This window comes from Zalophus californianus, chromosome 4 (genome assembly GCF_009762305.2).
Source record: "Zalophus californianus isolate mZalCal1 chromosome 4, mZalCal1.pri.v2, whole genome shotgun sequence".
Taxonomy (NCBI): Eukaryota; Metazoa; Chordata; class Mammalia; order Carnivora; family Otariidae; genus Zalophus; species Zalophus californianus.
In genome coordinates, this window is record NC_045598.1 from 153,424,295 (window position 1) to 153,445,952 (window position 21,658).

General features: G+C 39.3%; 1 protein-coding gene across 1 annotated transcript in view; it reads right to left on the reverse strand.

Moving 5' to 3' along the window:
- The window catches only part of STK3 (serine/threonine kinase 3), a 274,712-nt gene that overhangs the window by 207,227 nt on the left and 45,827 nt on the right, over positions 1 to 21,658 (reverse strand). The window contains exon 3 of the mRNA XM_027576725.1: positions 17,495 to 17,623. Within this exon, the coding sequence (XP_027432526.1) occupies positions 17,495 to 17,623 (129 nt within the window). The remainder of the gene's footprint in view (positions 1 to 17,494; positions 17,624 to 21,658) is intronic.

Here is a 21,658-nt window from a genome sequence, read left to right on the forward strand (position 1 = left end):
ATGGCATGTTTAGAGGACAACTTGTTCAATAGATATTTTTATCCAGTAGCAGTTACCATGAAAAGTGGCAGCTGTGTAAGATAAATAAGAAACAAGAACCAAATTAGCAAAAAATAATAATAAATGGAAAGTATTATAAAAGACGACATAAAGAGACCACTAAAACAAGAGGTCAAAAGAGGATGGTCAGGGAAGACTTCTCAGTAGGGCCTTTAATTTTAGCCAAGTCAAGTTAAGAGTAGAGCAGATTGGTTGAAGCTTAAGGGCTCAAAGTAAAAAGGAAGCTCCAAGGCTAGAATTCAATCCTGTTGTATCCTTCTGCTCCTCATTACCTCTGTACAGACTTGCTCCTAACTGGTCTCCTTGTCAGTTTTCTCCCCCATTCTAATCTATGTTCCATATAGTTGACAAGGTTACCTTTCTTTAAAACAAAAATAAAATAAACTGATCATATTGCTCTCCCATTAAAAACAAAACAAAACAAAAACAAAAAACCTCCAATGGCTCTCCATTACTGAAAGAAAAAGATCTTAACTGCTTCAGATCACATAGAAGACCTTTCCAAGTCTACCTTTCTACCCATATCTCTCATCACTCCCCATCTCACACCTTAAATTTGCAGACATACTCAGCTTTGGTAGGTGCTGAGAATGGAAAGTAAATATCAGGAGTTCCTAAATGTTCACTGAACCACTGAAGAAAAGTGCTTGTTTACAAACAAATGAAACTAATCTACACACCCCAAACTTCAACTTATGGGAAACATAAAAAAGCCTTCTTTACATATACTTCTTTGGGGTATGAGTGCCTGTGTAGAAACCTTTACAGAAGAGTACTGCTCTTACACCTAGCTATGCATCAGAAACACCTGTGACCCAGGTCCCACACCTTGGGGTTTCTAATTCAGTAGGTCTTTTAAAAGCTCTATGGTGACTCTGATATAGACCCATAGTTAAACCTCACTCCAGGAGAATAGCGAGAATAGCCTTCAAAGAGCTTCTTTCAATATTAATATTCTCATTCAAAATTTGGGAAAGTATTAAGTAACAATGAATTCAATTATATTCACTGAAAAGCACATAGAAAACATATTTTATCTTGCAATACACTGGCGTAATCAGCAGTTCTAAGGGTAGGACTGACAGCCCTTATGAAAATTAGGGATTCTAACTTGGGCAGCTACCTGAAGAAGCAACTCTATCTCTCTTTAGGGATGAGTCAAGAGAACAGCTTTGGAGACAGGTAAAATTCTCTTCAAAAAATACTTTGTGGTCCATTCTAATACACAATCAAGTACATGGATCAAGGTCCAACAGTTCTATATCATAAAACATGGCCTCAATAATTATAACCTAGAAAAGTATTCAAGCAGATAGGGCTAAATAGCCACATTAAGGACACATACCTGAATACAGTTTCTATCATGCATTCAACATTCATTCATTGACCCTCTGCTTACACCAGATGTTCAATATGCAGTGGTGAACCACACAAACACAATTCTGATTCTCAAAGAGCACACACCAGCATGAAATACATTGGTATTAGAGAAGTAAACCCACAGATAAATACAATTACTAAGTGTGGTTTAAAAGGGGGAGGGGGCTGCCATGAGAAAAACTGGCTGAGCCTTTACTTTGCATTCATCATTTCTCCAATAAAACTGTTCTTAGTTCATATGAAAGAATGGAGTAACATCCATATTCCATGGTAGTCCCTGACTCGGAAAGCACTAGAGTATATGGAAAAACTTGGAAAGCAGACAGGGGTGAGCTTTAACAACCAAATATCCCCCTTCCATTGAATGGCTGTGGATTACAATTTAGATTTAGATAAAGAAAATTTAGATAAAGAAAAAATGCTTAACCGCAAAGATTTATATAGAATAGCGGCCTGCAATTGGTCATCCTCTGATAGCTTCTACATCAATACTTTTTTTACAATTTTAAAGCACTTACAGTATCTTGTAATTACTTTGTCACTGACTTTTATCTGCCTCCCCCAGAAGAAAAGAAGCTTCATGAGGTTAGATGCCAATCTGGTTTGCTCTCCGTTCTATCCTCAGTACCTCCCTTCTTATATGTACAAAAGAAAGCAGTGAATAAGTGAACAAAGGAATAATCACAGAAGACTTAACAGAAGGGACTTAATGTACACCTTCCCAAAAGAATAACATTTAAGGTAAGATTCAAAGGTTTGCTGGAAGTTAACCAGATAAAGAGCAACCAGGCACCGAGAACTGTCTGTGCAAAGGCCCTGAGGAGAGAAAGAGCAAATCATTCTCAAGAAATCGAAAGATGAGTGTGCCTAGAATAAAGTGAGTGAAGACTACGGTTGAATACCATGTAGTTGCAGACAGAGGCAGAAGCCTGATCATGAAGGGCCTCAAAACCAAGGTAAGGAAATTGGGCTTTATTGGATATGTAAAAGAAGATCTGAGAAGAATTTTAAGCAGAGCAATAACATGACCTAATTTATACTTGTAAGATTTCTCTGGCTGCCGCATCAAAGCTAGATCGTGGGAAAGCAAATATGGACACAGGTAGAACAATTAGAAGATCATGTTAATCTAAGCATGCAAGAGATAAGAGATTGCATTGTGCCTATCTTTTTATTTTCTGTATTTATGATGCTTTGACATCTGAGACCTGCTGATGAGGCCTCCATTGTCCCTCTCAGAATCAGCTCATTCCTAGAGGTAGCACCTGCGAGTGTTCCCTTCATATGCAATCAAACCAATCAGAAGTCCATACCCCCAACCACCTCCAGGGCCACTGTTTCCCTAACCTCATCAGCCCAGAGCCAAATACCAGACAACGAGGGACTGCCCTACACCCCAGAGCCCACTGAAATCATTCGAACTAACCAATCCTAAACCTGTTTACGCTAGCTCATCCATTCCTTCCCACAGAACCACAATGAAGGCTCTTCCCCATGTTTTCTGCTCTCTCCCTCTGCCTCCTAACTGAACCTGGTGCTTCCCTGTATGTCTTCCCTCACCTTCCTCACCTGATCTTGCATGGCAGGCTTGCATCTCTTGGGATCTGTAAGTATAGTAATTTATTTCACCATACCTAAACAATAATAAAACCTTTATTTTTAAAAAGAGATGTGGTGAATTGGAGTGGGAGTAAAAGAAACAGAAAAGAGAACAAATTCAAGAGATATTTGCAAGGTACATTCAACAGAATTTGATAATGATATAGACTGGCAAGCTAGGAGGCAGTAAGCAAGTCTTCTTCAGTGTTTTATCCCCTGTGCCTCCCTTCAATAGCACACTTAACATAAATTTAAGACTGGCAAATGCAAATTAAAATTTAAAGCTGTAATTAAAAAAAATTACATACACAGGTACAAATACGCTCAGCGAGCACAAGACCTGGGGTTTCTAACTCAGGCTGTTTCCACTGACATAGACGTCGTTCATTCAGATTCATTCATCATTCATTCATGTATCATTTTAAAATAATCAACATTCACTGAACAACATATATGGCCTAAGGGCAGAAGCTAGGGAGAAAAATGGGTAGACTTTAGTGACAAGAAATGCCAGTCAAGGCAATGGGGAATCCCTGGAGAAATTTATGCAAGAAAATAATACAATCAAATAGCATTTAAAGAGGATTATCGTACGCAAGACTGTCAGGGGCCAAAGGTGAAACTGTTCAGTTCAGCCAGCCAGTTAACGAACTGTACGGTTATTCAGACATCCTAACATCTGTTTTTTTTTTTTTTTATTTTTTTATTGTTATGTTAATCACCATATATTACATCATTAGTTTTTGGTGCAGTGTTCCATGATTCATTGTTTGTTCATAACACCCAGTGCTCCATGCAGAACGTGCCCTCCTCAATACCCATCACCAGGCTAACCCATCCCCCCACCCCCTCCCCTCTAGAACCCTCAGTTTGCTTTTCAGAGTCCATCATCTCTCATGGTTCGTCTCCCCCTCTGACATACTCCCCTTTTCTTCCTCTCCTGTTATCTTCTTCTTTTTCTTTTTGCTTAAAATATGTTGCATTATTTGTTTCAGAAGTACAGAACTGTGATTCAACAGTCTTGCACAATTCACAGTGCTCACCGTAGCACATACCCTCCCCAATGTCTATCACCCAGCCACCCCATCCCTCCCACCCCCAACCACTCCAGTAACACTCAGTTTCTTTCCTGAGATTAAGAATTCCTCATATCAGTGAGGTCATGTGATACATGTCTTTCTCTGATTGACTTATTTCACTCAGCATAACACCCTCCAGTTCCATCCACGTCGTTGCAAATGGCAAGATCTCATTCCTTTTGATGGCTGCATAATATTCCATTGTGTATATATACCACACCTTCTTTATCCATTCATCTGTCGATGGGCATCTTGGCTCTTTCCACAGTTTGGCTATGGTGGACATTGCTGCTATAAACATTGGGGTACAGGTACCCCTTCGGGTCCCTACATTTGTATCTTTGGGGTAAATACCCAGTAGTGCAATTGCTGGATCGAACGGTAGCTCTAATTTCAACTGTTTCAGGAACCTCCATACTGTTTTCCAGAGGGGTTGCACCAGCTTGCATTCCCATCAACAGTGTAGGAGGCTTCCCCTTTCTCCACATCCCCGCCAACATCTGTCGTTCCCTGACTTGTTAATTTTAGCCATTCTGACGGGTGTGAGGTGGTATCTCATTGAGGTTTTGATTTGGATTTCCCTGATGCCAAGCGATGTTGAGCACTTTTTCATGTGCCTGTTGGCCATTTGGATGTCTTCTTTGGAGAAATGTCTGTTCATGTCTTCTGCCCATTTCTTGATTGGATTATTTGTTCTTTGGGTGTTGAGTTTGAGAAGTTCTTTATAGATTTTGGATACTAGCCCTTTATCTGATATGTCATTTGCAAATATTTTCTCCCATTCTGTCGGTCGTCTTTTGGTTTTGTGGACTGTTTCTTTTGCTGTGCAAAAGCTCTTTATCTTGATGAAATCCCAATAGTTCATTTTTGCCCTGGCTTCCCGTGCCTTTGGCGATGTTTCTAGGAAGAAGTTGCTGCGACTAAGGTCGAAAAGGTTGCTTACCTGTGTTCTCCTTTAAGATTTTGATGGACTCCTGTCTCACGTTTAGGTCTTTCAACCATTTGGAGTCTATTTTTGTGTGTGGTGTAAGGAAATGGTCCAGTTTCATTCTTCTGCATGTGGCTGTCCAATTTTCCCAACACCATTTGTTGAAGAGACTGTCTCTTTTCCATTGGACATTCTTTCCTGCTTTGTCAAAGATAAGTTGACCATAGAGTTGAGGGTCCATTTCTGGGCTCTCGATTCTGTTCCATTGATCGATGTGTCTGTTTTTGTGCCAGTACCATACTGTCTTGATGATGACAGCTTTGTAATAGAGCTGGAAGTCCGGAATTGTGATGCCGCCAGCTTTGCTTTTCTTTTTCAGTATTCCTCTGGCTATTCTGGGTCTCTTCTGGTTCCATACAAATTTTAGGATTATTTGTTCCATTTCTTTGAAAAAAGTGGATGGTATTTTGATGGGGATTGCATTGAATGTATAGATTGCTCTAGGTAACATTGACATCTTCACAATGTTGATTCTCCCAATCCATGAGCATGGAACGTTTTTCCATTTCTTTGTGTCTTCTTCAATTTCTTTCATGAGTATTTTATAGTTTTCTGAGTACAGATCCTTTGCCTCTTTGGTTAGATTTATTCCTAGGTATCTAATGGTTTTGGGTGCAATTGTAAATGGGATAGACTCCTTGATTTGTCTCTCTTCTGTCTTGTTGTTGGTGTATAGGAATGCCACTGATTTCTGTGCATTGATTTTATATCCTGCTACTTGACTGAATTCCTGTATGAGTTCTAGCAGTTTTGGGGTGGAGTCTTTTGGGTTTTCCACATAAAGTATCATATCATCTGCAAAGAGTGAGAGTTTGACTTCCTCTTTGCCGATTTGGATGCCTTTGATTTCTTTTTGTTGTCTGATTGCTGTGGCTAGGACTTCTAATACTATGTTGAATAGCAGTGGTGAGAGTGGACATCCCTGCTGCGTTCCTGACCTTAGGGGAAAAGCTCTCAGCCTTTCCCCATTGAGAATGATATTCGCTGTAGGTTTTTCATAGATGGCTTTTATGATATTGAGGTATGTCCCCTCTATCCCTATACTCTGAAGAGTTTTGATCAAGAAAGGATGCTGTACTTTGTCAAATGCTTTTTCTGCATCTATTGAGAGGATCATATGATTCTTGTTCTTTCTTTTGTTAATGTATTGTATCACGTTGATTGATTTGCGGATGTTGAACCAGCCTTGCAGCCCAGGGATAAATCCCACTTGGTCGTGGTGAATAATCCTTTTAATGTACTGTTGGATCCTATTGGCTAGTATTTTGGTGAGAATTTTTGCATCCATGTTCATCAAGGATATTGGTCTGTAATTCTCTTTTTTGATGGGGTCTTTGTCTGGTTTTGGGATCAAGGTAATGCTGGCCTCATAAAATGAGTTTGGAAGTTTCCCTTCCATTTCTATTTTTTGGAACAGTTTCAGGAGAATAGGTATTAATTCTTCTTGAAATGTCTGATAGAATTCCCCTGGGAAGCCATCTGGCCCTGGGCTTTTGTTTCTTGGGAGATTTTTGATGACTGTTTCAATTTCCTTAGTGGTTATAGGTCTGTTCAGGTTTTCTATTTCTTCCTGGTTCAATTTTGGTAGTTGATACATCTCTAGGAATGCATCCATTTCTTCCAGGTTATCTAATTTGCTGGCATAGAGTTGCTCATAATATGTTCTTATAATTGTTTGTATTTCTTTGGTGTTGGTTGTGATCTCTCCTCTTTCATTCATGATTTTGTTGATTTGGGTCATTTCTCTTTTCTTTTTGATCAGTCTGGCCAGGGGTTTATCAATCTTGTTAATTCTTTCAAAGAACCAGCTCCTAGTTTCGTTGATCTGTTCTACTGTTCTTTTGGTTTCTAGTTCATTGATTTCTGCTCTGATCTTTATGATTTCTCTTCTCCTGCTGGGTTTAGGCTTTATTTGCTGTTCTTTCTCCAGCTCCTTTAGGTGTAGGGTTAGGTTGTGTATTTGAGACCTTTCTTGTTTCTTGAGAAAGGCTTGTATTGCTATATACTTTCCTCTCAGGACTGCCTTTGCTGTATCCCAAAGATTTTGAACAGTTGTGTTTTCATTTTCATTGGTTTCCATGAATTTTTTTAATTCTTCTTTAATTTCTTGGTTGACCCATTCATTCTTTAGTAGGATGCTCTTTAGCCTCCATGTATTTGAGTTCTTTCCGACTTTCCTCTTGTGGTTGAGTTCTAGTTTCAAAGCATTGTGGTCTGAAAATATGCAGGGAATGATCCCAATCTTTTGGTACCGATTGAGACCTGATTTGTGACCTAGGATGTGATCAATTCTGGAGAATGTTCCATGGGCAGTAGAGAAGAATGTGTATTCCTTTGCTTTGGGATGGAATGTTCTGAATATGTCTGTGAAGTCCATTTGGTCCAGTGTGTCATTTAAAGTCTTTATTTCCTTGTTGATCTTTTGCTTAGATGATCTGTCCATTTCAGTCAGGGGGGTGTTAAAGTCCCCCACTATTATTGTATTGTTGTCAATGTGTTTCTTTGCTTTTGTTATTAATTGCCTTATATAATTGGCTGCTCCCATGTTCGGGGCATAGATATTTACAATTGTTAGATCTTCTTGTTGGATAGACCCTTTAAGTAGGATATAGTGTCCTTCCTCATCTCTTATTACAGTCTTTGTTTTAAAATCTAGTTTGTCTGATATAAGGATTGCCACCCCAGCTTTCTTTTGGTGTCCATTAGCATGGTAAATGGTTTTCCACCCCCTCACTTTCAATGTGGGGGTGTCTTTGGGTCTAAAATGAGTCTCTTGCAGACAGCATATTGATGGGTCTTGTTTTTTAATCCAATCTGATAGCCTGTGTCTTTTGATTGGGGTATTTAGCCCATTTACATTCAGGGTAACTATTGAAAGGTATGAATTTAGTGCCATTGTATTACCTGTAAGGTGACTGTTAACTGTCTGTTGTCTGTGTTCGTTTCTGCTCTTTGCTGCTTTTAGGTTCTCTCTTTGCTTAGAGGACCCCTCTCAATATTTCTTGGAGGGCTGGTTTCGTGTTTGCAAATTCCTTTAGTTTTTGTTTGTTCTGGAAGCTTTTTATCTCTCCTTCTATTTTCAGTGATAGCCTAGCTGGATATAGTATTCTTGGCTGCATATTTTTCTCGTTTAGTGCTCTGAAGATATCTTGCCAGTCCTTTCTGGCCTTCCAGGTCTCTGTGGATAGGTCTGTTGCCAATCTAATGTTTCTACCATTGTAGGTTACATATCTCTTCTCCCGAGCTGCCTTCAGGATCTTCTCTTTGTCTCTGAGACTCGTAAGTTTTACTATTAGATGTCGGGGTGTTGACCTATTATTATTGATTTTGAGAGGGGTTCTCTGTGCCTCCTGGATTTTAATGCCTGTTTCCTTCCTCACATTAGGGAAGTTCTCTGCTATAATTTGCTCCAATATACCTTCTGCCCCTCTCTCTCTCTCTTCTTCTTCTGGGATCCCAATTATTCTAATGTTGTTTCGTCTTATCATATCACTTATCTCTCGAATTCTGCCCTCGTGATCCTGTAGTTGTTTCTCTCTCTTTTTCTCAGCCTCTTTATTTTCCATCATTTGGTCTTCTATATCGCTGATTCTCTCTTCTGCCTCATTTATCCTAGCAGTTAGTACCCCCATTTTTTATTGCACCTCATCAATAGCCTTTTTGATTTCGATTTGGTTAGATTTTAGTTCTTTTATTTCTCCAGAAAGGGTTTCTCTAATAACTCCCACGCTTTTTTCAAGCCCAGCTAGTATCTTTAAAGTCATGATTCTGAACTCTAGGTCCGACATCGTACTAATGTCCGTATTGAGTAGGTCCCTGGCTGACGGTACTACCTCTTGTTCTTTTTGCGGAGGTGATTTCTTTCGTCTTGTCATTTTGTCCAGAGGAGAATAGATGAATGAGAGAACAAAATGCTAACAGGTTTACAACGTCCCCAGCAAATATACTGTATACAAATCAGAAAAGACCTGAAACCAGGGGAAAAGAAAGGGAAAGAAAGAAAAAAGAAAGAGAAAAAGAAAAAAAAAGATAAAAACAAAAACAAAACAATACAAAAAAGGCAGAATATGATCAAATATGATCAGGCTAGTGCATAGATCAGTGCCACACTAGATTTTGGGCGTATTTTGGTCTGTTAGAAAAAAGTGCCTCCTAAAATTTTAAAGGAAGAAAGACAATATATGTACAAAATAAGGGTTGATACAATGAAGGGATGGAAGATGACTGTAAAGATGAAAATTATAAAAGATTTTATAAAAGGACTTGGTAAGATAGTTGTTTTTGTAAAAAGAAAGAAGATTTAAGAAAAAAAAAAAAGGAAAAAGGGAGAGAATGTGATCAGGCAGGAGACTAGAACAAAGCCATACACTAGTGATTTAGGGTATATTTTGATCTGTTAGAAGAAACTGTACCTCAAAATTTTAAAGAGAGAACAACTTATATATATATGCCAAAAATAAGGGTAACTACTATGAAGGGATAAAATATGACTCTAAAAATGAAAAATAAAAAATGTTTTGTTTTTTTTTTAAAAAAGGGATTTATAAGATGTTGGTTGAAAAAGGGAAAAAGAAAAATAAAAAAAAACAGTCAAAAAAATTAACTTTGATGAAATAATGAATCATGGTAAAAAAAAAAAAAAAAAAAGCCACGAATCTATGTGCAGTATTCCCCTAGCGCTGGAGGTCTCCTATTCTTGATCGATCAACTTGGTCTTGGCTTGCTGGCTGTTTGTGTTGATCTTCTGGGGGAGGGGCCTGTTGCTGTGGTTTCCAAATGTCTTTGCCAGAGGCGGAATTGCCCCGCCCTTGTCGGTCCGGGCTAAGGAAGCTGCTCCGGTTTGCTCTCAGGAGCTTTTGTTCCCTGCAAGCTCTCGGTACAGCTTTGGAGGACCAGGGCAGAAATGGTGGCCTCCCAATCTCCACTCGGAGGAGCTGAGAACTCGGGGCCCCTCTCCTCAGTGTGCCCCCAGAGAAAAGCAGTCACTTCCGTGTCCCCGGTCTCCGGCCGCACTCCGTGCTCACCCGGCCTGTGATCGAGCGTTTCTATCTCTGGCACCCGACCCCGCGCGGAGTCTCCAAACCCAGCAGATCCCTGCAGTGCGCTCCCGCACCGCTCCTCCCCGGGAAGGAAGGGGAGTCTCCCCGGATCTGCTGCTTGTTGGGTCCCTGCTGGGAGAGCCGTGCCCCGACTGGGCCACAGATCACAGTTTATGGCAACCCCGAGCTGAGAGCCCGCGACTCTGCTCCGTATCTGCAGCCGGCTTCCCTGCTCTGATACCTGGGAGCTCTGGCGCACTCAGGCTCCCCCGGTCTCTCTGTGACCCCAAGGGTCCTGAGACCACACTGTCCCGGGAGGATTCCACCCCCCGCTTAGCCACTGCAGCGACGTCCCTCCACCGAGCCAACTTCTAAAAGGTCCGATTTTGTGCTCCGCGGCTCTAGCACTTGCCAGAAGCGGCCGGCGGAGGCCCCTCCCCCGCCGTCTATCCTCCCGAATATCGCCTCGGATTCACTTCTCCGCACGCCCTACCTTCCAGTAAGTGGTCGCTTCTCTGTTCAGAGAGTTGTTGCTACTCTCCTGTTCGATCTCCTGTTGAGTTCATAGGTGTTCAGAATGGTTTGATCCCTATTCAGCTGAATTCCTGAGACCAGACGAAATCTAGGTCTCCTACTCCTCCGCCATCTTGCTCCCCTAACATCTGTTTTTTAACCATACGTTGATTCTTAAAGGCTAGAGGGGAGGCAGAGTTTCCTTCAAGATACAAGCTCCATGTTATTTATCTAATTTAAGCAACACACAAAATTTTAATTCAGCCGTAATTCCTAAGAATCTTGACTAAGTCGCTGTATGGACTTAGAAGACATATGAGAACCCAGCAATTCTGTATATTTTTGGCACTGCTAAATAGTTCAATATGACTTAGAAAATTCCACTGGGTGGAGGGACAAGGAAGACCCAAGTCAAATTACTGCACACACTAGGAAGCAAAGGTGAAACATGATGCCTTGATAACTGGGGTGACAATCAGGAGCCATGTTCCTCTCCTTCCTCCTGAGCCATCTCCCACCGCTTCCCTCTCCTGTCCCCTGTCTTCATTTCACTTCCCCTCTTTAACACCTTCAACCCAGTGGAACTATGTACCATCTTCCCCAACTTTTTTGGGGGGTGGGTGGTGCTCCCTCTCATTCCATGCCTAATGACCATATCCTTTCCAGTCCTGTATCCTTTCCACACCTCCTCCACACCCTTTATCCTGCCAATCTTCCGCCAGTAGCCCAATTCAAGACAGAAACTGTATAAAATGAGAAGTGACCAGAGAGAAAAATGGAAGCACTACAAACTCTTCTTGTCTATTTGCACCTTATATGAACACTACTCGCAGTACGAATTATTTGTAGTGAATCGTTATGTTTAAGCTTCTTATGGAAATTCAAATGTCAATTTTTACTGCCTAAAAGGTAATTAACATTTTTATACTAAGTTGAACTTCATCTTAATTGAACATAACCATGTATTGCTAAAGGTATTTTTTAACAGGTTTTATCTTTTGAGGTTTAGGTTCACAGCAAAATTGAGTAAAAGATACAGAGATTTCCTATATACTCCCTGCCCCCACACATGCCTAGATTTCCCCCATCATCAACATCCCCCTCCTGAGTGGTACATTTGAAACAACTGAGAAATCTAATCTAAATCTAAACTGACACATCATACACAGTAGTTTCTCTGCCCTAAAAATCCTCTGTGCTCCACCCATTCCTCCTTCCCACCCTCCTGACCCCTAGCAATTACTGATCCTTTTTTTGTCTCCATAGTTTTGTCTTTTCCAAAATGTCATATAGTGGGAACTATATAGTATGTAGCCTTTGCTGATTGGCTTCTTCCACTTAATAATATGCATTTAAGTTTCCTTATGTCTTTTCGTGGTTTGATAGCTCATTTCCTTTAAGTGCTGAGAAATATTCCATTGTCTGGATGTACCACAGTTTATTTATGCACTCACCTACTGAAGGACATCTTGGTTGCTTCCCAGTTTTTGGTAATTATTAATAAAGTTGCTATAAACATCCATGTGCAGGTTTTTATGTGAACATAAGTTTTCAACTCCTTTGGGTAAACACCAAGAAGTATGACTGCTGGATTATATGGTTAAAAGTACGTTAAGTTTTATACGAAACCGACCAAACTGACTTTGAAACTGGCTGTACTATTCTGCATTGCCACCAGCAACAAATGGAAGTTCCTTCTGCTCCACACCCTCACCAAGATTTGGTGTTGTTGGTGTTCCAGATTTGGCCCATTTGAATAGGTGTGTAGTGGTATCTCAGTGTTGTTTAATTTGCATTTCTCTGATGTGCGAAATAGGATGTGAAACACCTTTTCATGCGCTTATTTGCCATCTGCGAATCTTCGAATCTTCGCTGGTAAGGTCTCTCTTGAGGCCTTTGCTCATTTTTTAATTGGGTTGTTTGTATTCTTGTTAAGTTTTAAGAATTCTTTGTATATTTTGGATAACAGTCCTTAACAGATACATCTTTTGCAAACATTTTCTAAGTCTTCCCATTATGAACATGTGATAATTAAAATACTAAGAAATGGCTATTTTTCACTACATAAGTTTCACTAACATCCTTCTACCATCTTAATAGTGTTCTAAACTTAATGGGGTAATACAGTCCTTTTACAAAAGCAAGATGAATATTCTCCTATGAAAACTGAACCGTTCCCAATATAAACCCGAATCACAGCAATTCATTTCTTGGCCCATCCAAAAATGAATATACATATACATGAACTGACACAAATTGCCAAAACTCATCACAAATCCTTCAATATGGTGATTTTCCAACTTTTGGGGGGATGGGGGGAAGGCCCTCACTCACAGTGTTTAAATGGAATTCTACCCAGAAACAGCAAACAGAAGAGGTAGGAGAGGGATGACACTGGTAGAAGCCTCGGAGCAGACCAGCGAAAAATGTGCTATTCCCCACACACAGATCACCTCTCCTCTTTGCCCCCCAAATCTAAGTCATCCATAGTCACTCAGTTTGGGTATGACCTCCCTGGGGTAGCTTTCCCTGGGAATCTCCAATGGTGAGATGTTAGATATGCCTTCCAACCTACAGAGTTCCCCATACTTACCTCATCACAGCTCTTACCACACTGTATTAAAACAGCACATCCAGTCATCGGCCTCTACTATCTGACTGAAAGTCCCTCTAAAGTCTAAGACTCATTCATTGTTTTATCTCCTGTGAGCAACACATAAAGGCTACCCTCAGCAGTAGGTACTCAACATATATCAGTTGAGTGAATAAGTGAGTAAGTGTGTGCCTTGATGCATGTGGTAACAACACATTTCTCTTGGCTTATATATGAGAAGTTCCTTGAGGAGTGTAAGAACCAGGAATGTAGGGGCTGTGTCAACTGTGGCTCCCTTGGATCCACGTTACCCAGCACACATATTCCCAAGTATTACTGCCCAGTTCCTGCCTCCACCCCAAGCTTCAGTTTGAACTGCTGGAATCTTTTTTGTAGACCTTGCTTTCTTCAGCACTGGCCCTGGAGTCAGCAAATGTGGGTTCTTACAGCATCCCAGTCCCTAACTAGCTGTGTGATCCTGGACAATTCACATTAAATCTCTAGGTCTCATTTTCTGTACCTGTAAAATAGTTCTAAAATATGCTTTAGTACCAGGAGCCTTTTCCTCAAATAAAATTTTAGAATGAGTCCCAATATAGGAAAAAAGATAAAAGCCATGACTAAAATTTTTCATTCTGCTCAATTCTTCACTGTTTGAGGAAAATACCCCGACCTCCTTAGAGCAGAGTACATTTGCAAAACTCTAAACTAATAGAGATCTAGTGTGGCATTAACATTTTATGATTTATATATTCAACAAATATTTATTAAATGTCTATTCTGTGCCAAGCACTGGACTAGACACAAAAGATTCTGTAATAAACAATGCAGATGGGCTTCCTCAAATATTTATGCCAAAATGCAGTATTAAACACATGTTTAACATTTACTAAAATGAACAAAAAAAATTTAAACACCCTCTGGTCTCTCTTTTGGGAGTGTAGAAAGGAAGACAATTTGCCAAGTGCTCAACTAGCGGCACAGACTTCATTTCAATTTCAGAAATGCAAATCTCATTTTCTCTAACCAAATTCCACTGCTGTAAGTGGGAATTTTTCAATTTGTATTGTTTTCTTGCAAATCATTTTTATGTCAGTTTCCCAGTAACACATCTACATTACCACTAGTAATTAGTAGCTAAAATGTAATGCATGCTCCTGTCATTTCCTAGTTTATTTTTCACTTGCCTTATCTTTTAGCATTTTTAGGATCTTTTAACCTAGTAATTTTTCTCATCCTTCACTATTTCATATGAATAGTGAACCTGAAAGTGAAATCCAAAAGGCATGAGCCATATTTTTTTTACCAGTAATTGTTTCACCCATTTATTTATTTCATTCAACAAGTATCTGAACATCCCTACTATGTACAGAGCATTCTGCTATAAAGTGGTACAAAATTTCTAGAAACGTGTTCATTTTCTTCCCCTTTTATTCTTTCCTTTTCTTTCCCCTTAGTAGTTTAAAGTATATAACAAGAACAAGGACCAGATTTCCCTATGCTTCCCTCAACCTATAATGCGCTTCCATATTTACACATACCATATCCATTCACATTCACTCAATAAAAAAAAGTACAGTGCTAGACATTGCACAGACATTCTTGTCTATGTCTAAGCAATATGATTCCTTTTCTCAGGGAATGAAGGAAAGGAAATATGATTCCTTTTCTCAGGGAATGAAGGGAAGGATAAAGATAGTGAAGACATTTCAGGAGAATCTATAAGACGGTGTCATCATAAGTACCAGAAAAAGAAACAAAGACGACTCTCAGTTTTGTTGTGCAAAGACTAAGTAGGTGATGATGCCACGAACACAACAGGAATTTGAGAGGCTTCTCTGCAACAGTTAAAAATCTTATCTAAGAATGTTAATCTGGATCTTGTCCAGTTGAGTCACCCAGACAAGAATCAGTAATACTTGTATTTGAATAACCACTATGTGGCAAGGTCCAAGGGCACTTAGTAAGACATAATCCCAAATTCACAGAATTTAAGAGTCAGGTGACAGAGAATGCAAGTAAACATGTGCTTAAAGAGAAACACAGGTAAAAGAGAAGATTGGAAGCATAAGCATAATTATGAAGAGTCTTATACGCCATCCTTAGGAGACTGGATCTATCCAGGCAATGGGACACTTAGGTTTTAAACTGAGAAGGGCTTGATTAGGTTTGCATTCTAGCTTCCAGGTAGAAAATGAGTTGGAGGAGTCAAAAATGAAAGCAAAGTGAAAAAATAGGAAGATGAGAAAGAAATATGAGCAAGAGCTGATAGGTCCTAAGATGCACCAAGGTTAGAGGAAGATATGTATAATAGGCAATAATTGAGACCCTGCCTTTCCTAGAGCACGCTCAATTAAAATCTCTAAAGGACAACACTAGTCCCTAAGGTATATTTAACCATAAAAATAAAGTAATAACAGCAACACACAATACCAAAAGTATTAAGTACCTGATGGGCCCAACACTACTCTAGGCTCAATTTTTCCTTTTCTACACCAAATTGTGGGAACCACATTCTTATCAAATTACCATATTAATAGCAAGATCTGGGAAAACTTTGGAATTACATATTTTGGTCTGGGAGCTGAGGAATGTATTATTTTTTTCTATAACCACTTGAATTTCCAGTTATACAGCCTTTATGAAAAATATATAATATAATCCAAATATATAGCATATAATAAAGAAAAGCAAAACTGAACAGTCTCAAGAAACAAAGTTCCTCTAGGATTATTCAGTCACCTCATTAGCCAAAGGACTTACAATATAAGGATGTTACATACTTTTGGGAGGGAAAGTTTTTCACAGCTCTCGTATTAACAGGGCCCTGATTAGCTTAGGGGTGACAGTGTGTTCAGATGCCATTAAATCATCAGCTGAAAGACACCATGTGACTCAGTCAATTTTGATGAATAAAACGTAAGCTGAGAGTTTCTGGAAAAGCCCTTTCCTGCTTTTTTTTTTTTTTTAAAGATTTTTTTATTCATTTGACAGAGAGACACACAGCGAGAGAGGGAACACAAGCAGGAGGAGTGGGAGAGGGAGAAACACGCTTCCCGCGGAGCAGAGAGCCTGATGCAGGGCTCGCTCAATCGATCCCCGGACCCCGGGATCATGACCTGAGCCAAAGGCTTAACGACTGAGCCACCCAGGCGCCCCCCTTTCCTGCTTTTTCCCTTTTCCTCCTGCCTGGAACATAAACATAAGGCTGGAGCAAGAGCAGCCCTCTTACAACCATGAGCTAATAAGCATGGGGACAAAGAGCACATATTAAGTTCAGCACAGTGTAAGAAAAGAAGTCTGAGACAGTTGTCACTTTGTTGCTGCCACTATAGACCTTCTGTAAAGGGAGAGTAATAAAATCTCTTTTCAATTAAGTAACTATAGGCTAAACATAGTCCTAATTTATAAACTCTGCATCCCTGACTGGGCTGTTTAATAGGGCATATAAGACCCTTCATGACCAGCTCGACTTAACCTATCCCAAATCATTTCACACCAATCTCTCTGTCTCACACCTTCCACTCCAGTAATTCTAAACCTTGTCAAAACAGCACATACCAGGGAGCTGTTTTTCACCTCTCTTCTTGTAATTCTCTTTACTGTCTCTCATCCCTCCATTTCTTCACCCAGTTTTAATTAACTCTTCCTCAGCATGCCAGACTTCATAACTCCTGCCTGGGGGAGGTGCCCTTCCTCCTAGCTCTCACATCACCCCCTGCAACATGCTGACTATGTGTATCACAGCTATTTCTTTAAGGATCTGTCTTCCCAAAGAGGTTACCAGCTCCTCAAGAAGAAAAACAGTATCTTTGTTCTCTTGGTATTTCTAGATCCTGGTACAGTATGTGGCCCACTGGGAATGCTCGGTAAGTGTTGAATGAATTAGAGTTACATAAAACATGTCTGTTTTTAATCAGTAAAAACAATTATATAAAAAGACTGTTAAATTACCTCCCTTAACATCAAAAATAATTTTCACCCATATATTTGCCCCCCAAATGGGAAAACAGCTTGAGTGCTTTCTATGACCACATGTTGCTTTATAACATCATTTCTGCTTTAGAACTGTAAGTCCTAAAGACAACCCTACAAAACTATCCTCATCTTCCCTGAAGGATTAGTCTCACTTCAGATTCAAAGTCAGAAAACTAACCAGATGACCAAAACATATATTTTCTTATGCATTATCAGCAAAATTCATCAAAATGAAGGTAAATAAAGAAATAAAATCTCTTCATACCTGTCACATTGTTGCATTATGGAAATTTCTTTGATTATTTCCTGAAGATCCGACTCAACAGGTACTTGTTTAATTGCCACAACTTGACCAGATTCCTTATGTATTGCTTTAAATACACTTCCATAAGATCTAAAAGAAACCAAGACATTTATTTTTTTCCTTTCAAACATCATAAGTATTAGAAAAAATCTACAAGTTTTTGCATGTACTCTTTTCCAATTTAAAACACTACTTAATGGTGATAAATCAAAGTAAACAAGTAAGAAAAGTGAATTATACCTTAGCTTTAATGTTTCAATTATATACGTAAAATCTACTAAAATCATCAAGTTAATATGTAAAGATTTGCTTTTTTCTTATGAATGAAAGAAAGAGACTTACGGTTTGTCAACTCAAACAAATGCAGCATTAAGAAGATATAAATGGAAATCAAAAGAATGAAATGTAAAATAAAAACAGCCAAAGTCTCAAGTTACCACAAAAGGCTTAGCTCACCTTAAGCAAAATCATGCCCAGAATATCAAAGTCCCATGCCTGTTCAGACTGTATAAAAACACGTGAAACCCTCAGCTGCGGACCACAGCAGACCAAAGTTAGAGACGCAGGGAATCTGGTTTCCCCTAAGTCACACATCCAAGGTCTCCTCAAACGCTCTTTCTCCTCCTCAGGAGCAAGATCACACACTGACAGGTAATAAGAGGATCTAATTTCCACTTGCCTAAAAAGCATCTCTGCTACAACCCTTGAAATTTTGCCAAGTAAATATTTCTGTGCTTTAAAAAGCAGAAACAATGAGAGAGAGAAGCCATGTATACTTTGGTATGAATTAGAAGACAAAGTAAACCCTGCTAGCACTTACTGTTCTGATTGTCAGCCAGGTACTAGGGTTGGTGTTTTACGAGCATTATCAAATTCAACCCTCTCAATTGTGAGGTAAAATACTACTATCACCATTTTCTGAGATGAGGAAACAGACTCCAATAGTTAACCAACAAGGACAGAATTTAAACATACAAGGATTCCAAAGATCATATTCTTCTCACTATATCATTTCTATAGAAGAGAAAGAAGAACAAGCCATTGGAAGATATAGAATGTTTCCTAATATTAGAAAGCTATGCAAAATCACTTTCAAATGTATAATCTCTTACAATACGTGAAAAATAAGTGATAAAACAGCTACCTTAACAAAATGAATTTTATCCTATTCTGTTTCTTTAAACTTTCCAAAGTAATTTAGTTTGATACTCAGAGACAGTGTGTGTGTAGTCCTAATTTATACACATGAACACACACAAACACACACACACACATCCCCTTAAAAGTCATGTATGTATGTATACATATACATGTATATAAACCTATGTGTGTATATATATTTCCTCAAAAGTCAATAAAGAATTCAGTGCTGGATTATCTATCATGAATTAAGCAACACCATCACTCCCTTCTGAAGTCCCATCACAGCAAAAGAGAAGCTGGGAACCCCAAATTGTGGTTCCCAAAATTCCTTTCCCTGAATGGATCCCAGTTAAGAGTCTGACAATAAGAAGTATATGCATGAAATCTGAATGGCAAAAAGTTAAGGAGAAACCATCATTCTCCAGATGTAGTTGTAGCAAATGAATTGGCAGGTATGAGAGACGCAACAGCCTCCTGCAGAGCTTTTGATAACCACCACACTGCTGCTACAGAATGAGATCATTGGCGGGAGCTTCTCAAAGACTCTTAAGGATTCCAGGAGATCCCCAGTGAGCTTTTAAGAAACACCCACTGCAGTGTTTCAGGCTGAGATATTCAGTGTTGGCTTCTCTAACCTTCAGCAGCAGATTTGATGACCTCTGCATCTGTGGCCCTTGCATAAATCATTTGAGGTCCTAACTTTATAATAAACTCACTATACCCAGAATACATAGAGTACTCAGCGGGGAGCGGGGAGCCTGCTTCTCCCTCTCCCACTTCCCTTGCTTCCACTCGTCCTTGCTCGCTCTGTCAAATAAATAAATAAAATCTTAAAAAAAAGGGGGATGAAGAATGCTATGGTGAAAATAAGAGTACAAATACTATGGAACAGGCTGGCTGCCCTGGCCTGCACTGGACCAGTTATATAACAAATGTAACAAGCTCAGAGCTTAGACTTCCAGCTCAAGACTGAGGACCAGAAAAATTCTGAATGCCCCAAAAGAATTTCTTAATTCTTGTAGGCACAGGGCTGAGACTTCCAAAAACAAACTCAAGGTCTAATCTAAGCTGGATTACATTGCAAACTAAATTCACAGCTCTGTTCTGTTAAAGTTAGGCTTTTAACTATAAAGAGAGGTAACCAGAGAATTGGTAATGGGACATTTAAGTAGATATTTATTAATCTGAGTACCTTGAACCCCCCAAGTCCTAAAGGCACCCCTTGCCAACAAAAGCAACCCTATTCCTCAGTCCAAGAAGATGAGCGTCACAATGCCTAAAGACTCCATAATGACCTCACCTGAGGCAGTCACTTTTCAGGTTAATGTAAACTCTCCTCCACTACCTCACATTGCTTCCAGTCCTAAAACTACACTCAAATCTCCAGACACTGGGAGAATGAATAGAAAATCTGATGCAAGAGCACCTACTATTCATACCAAAAAAGTTAGGAGATTTTGTCAGTTTTTATCAGCAGAATTCTAAAGAATATAGGATTCCAAGATTTCCAGTGAGAAAGCAATTCACTGATATGGATGGAAGACCAGAAATTCCAGACCAGTGTGTTATCTCAAACAGTTGGGGAGTGCCCCAACAGTATGCTCAGCTAGTTAACTGAAACCTGGACTCTACAGTGACCTACATAGAAATGCCAGCCATCCTCAATATACATTAGGGAAAGGATCAAAGGTTCAAGTAGATCGAATACTGGAATGGATACATCATATGTGACTTGCTCACCTAACCCCTAACTATCTTCACTGAGAGGATCCAGAGGATACTCCCTTTCCTAGCATCATTGGAAGCTCTATAATGCAGGTCAGGGATGCCAACAGTGAAATGGACTCCCCAGTTTTAATGAATGATGGGAACCATAAAGAAGTGAAAAGAACTAGCAGCATCTTTCCACCAGAGATAAAGAGAACATGGTAACCATTATGGGTAGCCAAGTAAGGCTGAATTTTCTTTTTTATACATCTAGGTCTGGATATTAAAGTTATTCTGGCTTCATAAAAATAACTGCAATTATGTGTCCTAAAAGACTTAGCTGGGTTTGTTTGTTTTGTTTTTTTTTTTTTTAGTAAAATGCATATAATGTAAAATTCGCCATTTTAAACACTTTAAAGTATACAATTCAGTGACATTTAGTGCATTCTCAATGTTGTATAACCATTACCTCTATCTAGTTCCAAATCATTTGGAATCTGCTTTCTGGTCTCTATGGATCTATTCTGGATTCATATAAATGGAATCATATAATAATGTGACTTTTTGTGTCTGGCTTCTTTCACTAAACAGAATGTTCTCAAGGTTCATCCATTCAGTAGCATGTGTCAGTACTTCATTCATTTAATGGCTAAATAATATTCCATTGTCCAGATATATCACACTTTATCCATTCACCAGTCAATGGACATTTCCACATCTGACTCTTGTGAATACTGGTGCTATGAGCTGGTATCTTTTTTAAGATTTATTTATTTGAGAGTGTGTGCACACACGCAAGTGGCAGGGGCAGGGGGGCAGAGGGAGAGGGAGAAAGAGAATCTCCAGCAGACTTCCCACTAAGCAGAGCCCAACACAGCGCTCAATCTCATGACCCTGAAATCATGACCCGAGTCGAAATCAAGATTTAAGGATGCTTAACCAACTGAGCCACCCAGGTGCCCCAAGCTGCTATCTTTTTAATTCATAGGTAGATACCTAACTGTCCTTCCATCTTTTCCATGGTAATTAATCCATTTAAGTTTTAACTTCTTCGGGGGTCAACTTACCCTTATTTAAATTTTATTATGAAAGCATCAACTTTTCAATCACTAAATGAGTTGTCATTAGAGCAGCATATAGTGGTCTCTTAATTCTTCAAATTGTTTCCCTATCATTGGTTGTATCTTCTTTCTTATTCCAAATCTTCTATTTTTGCTCTTTTTTCTTTGGTCAAAGTCAGAAGAGGTTTAACTATTTTATTGATCTGCTCAAAGA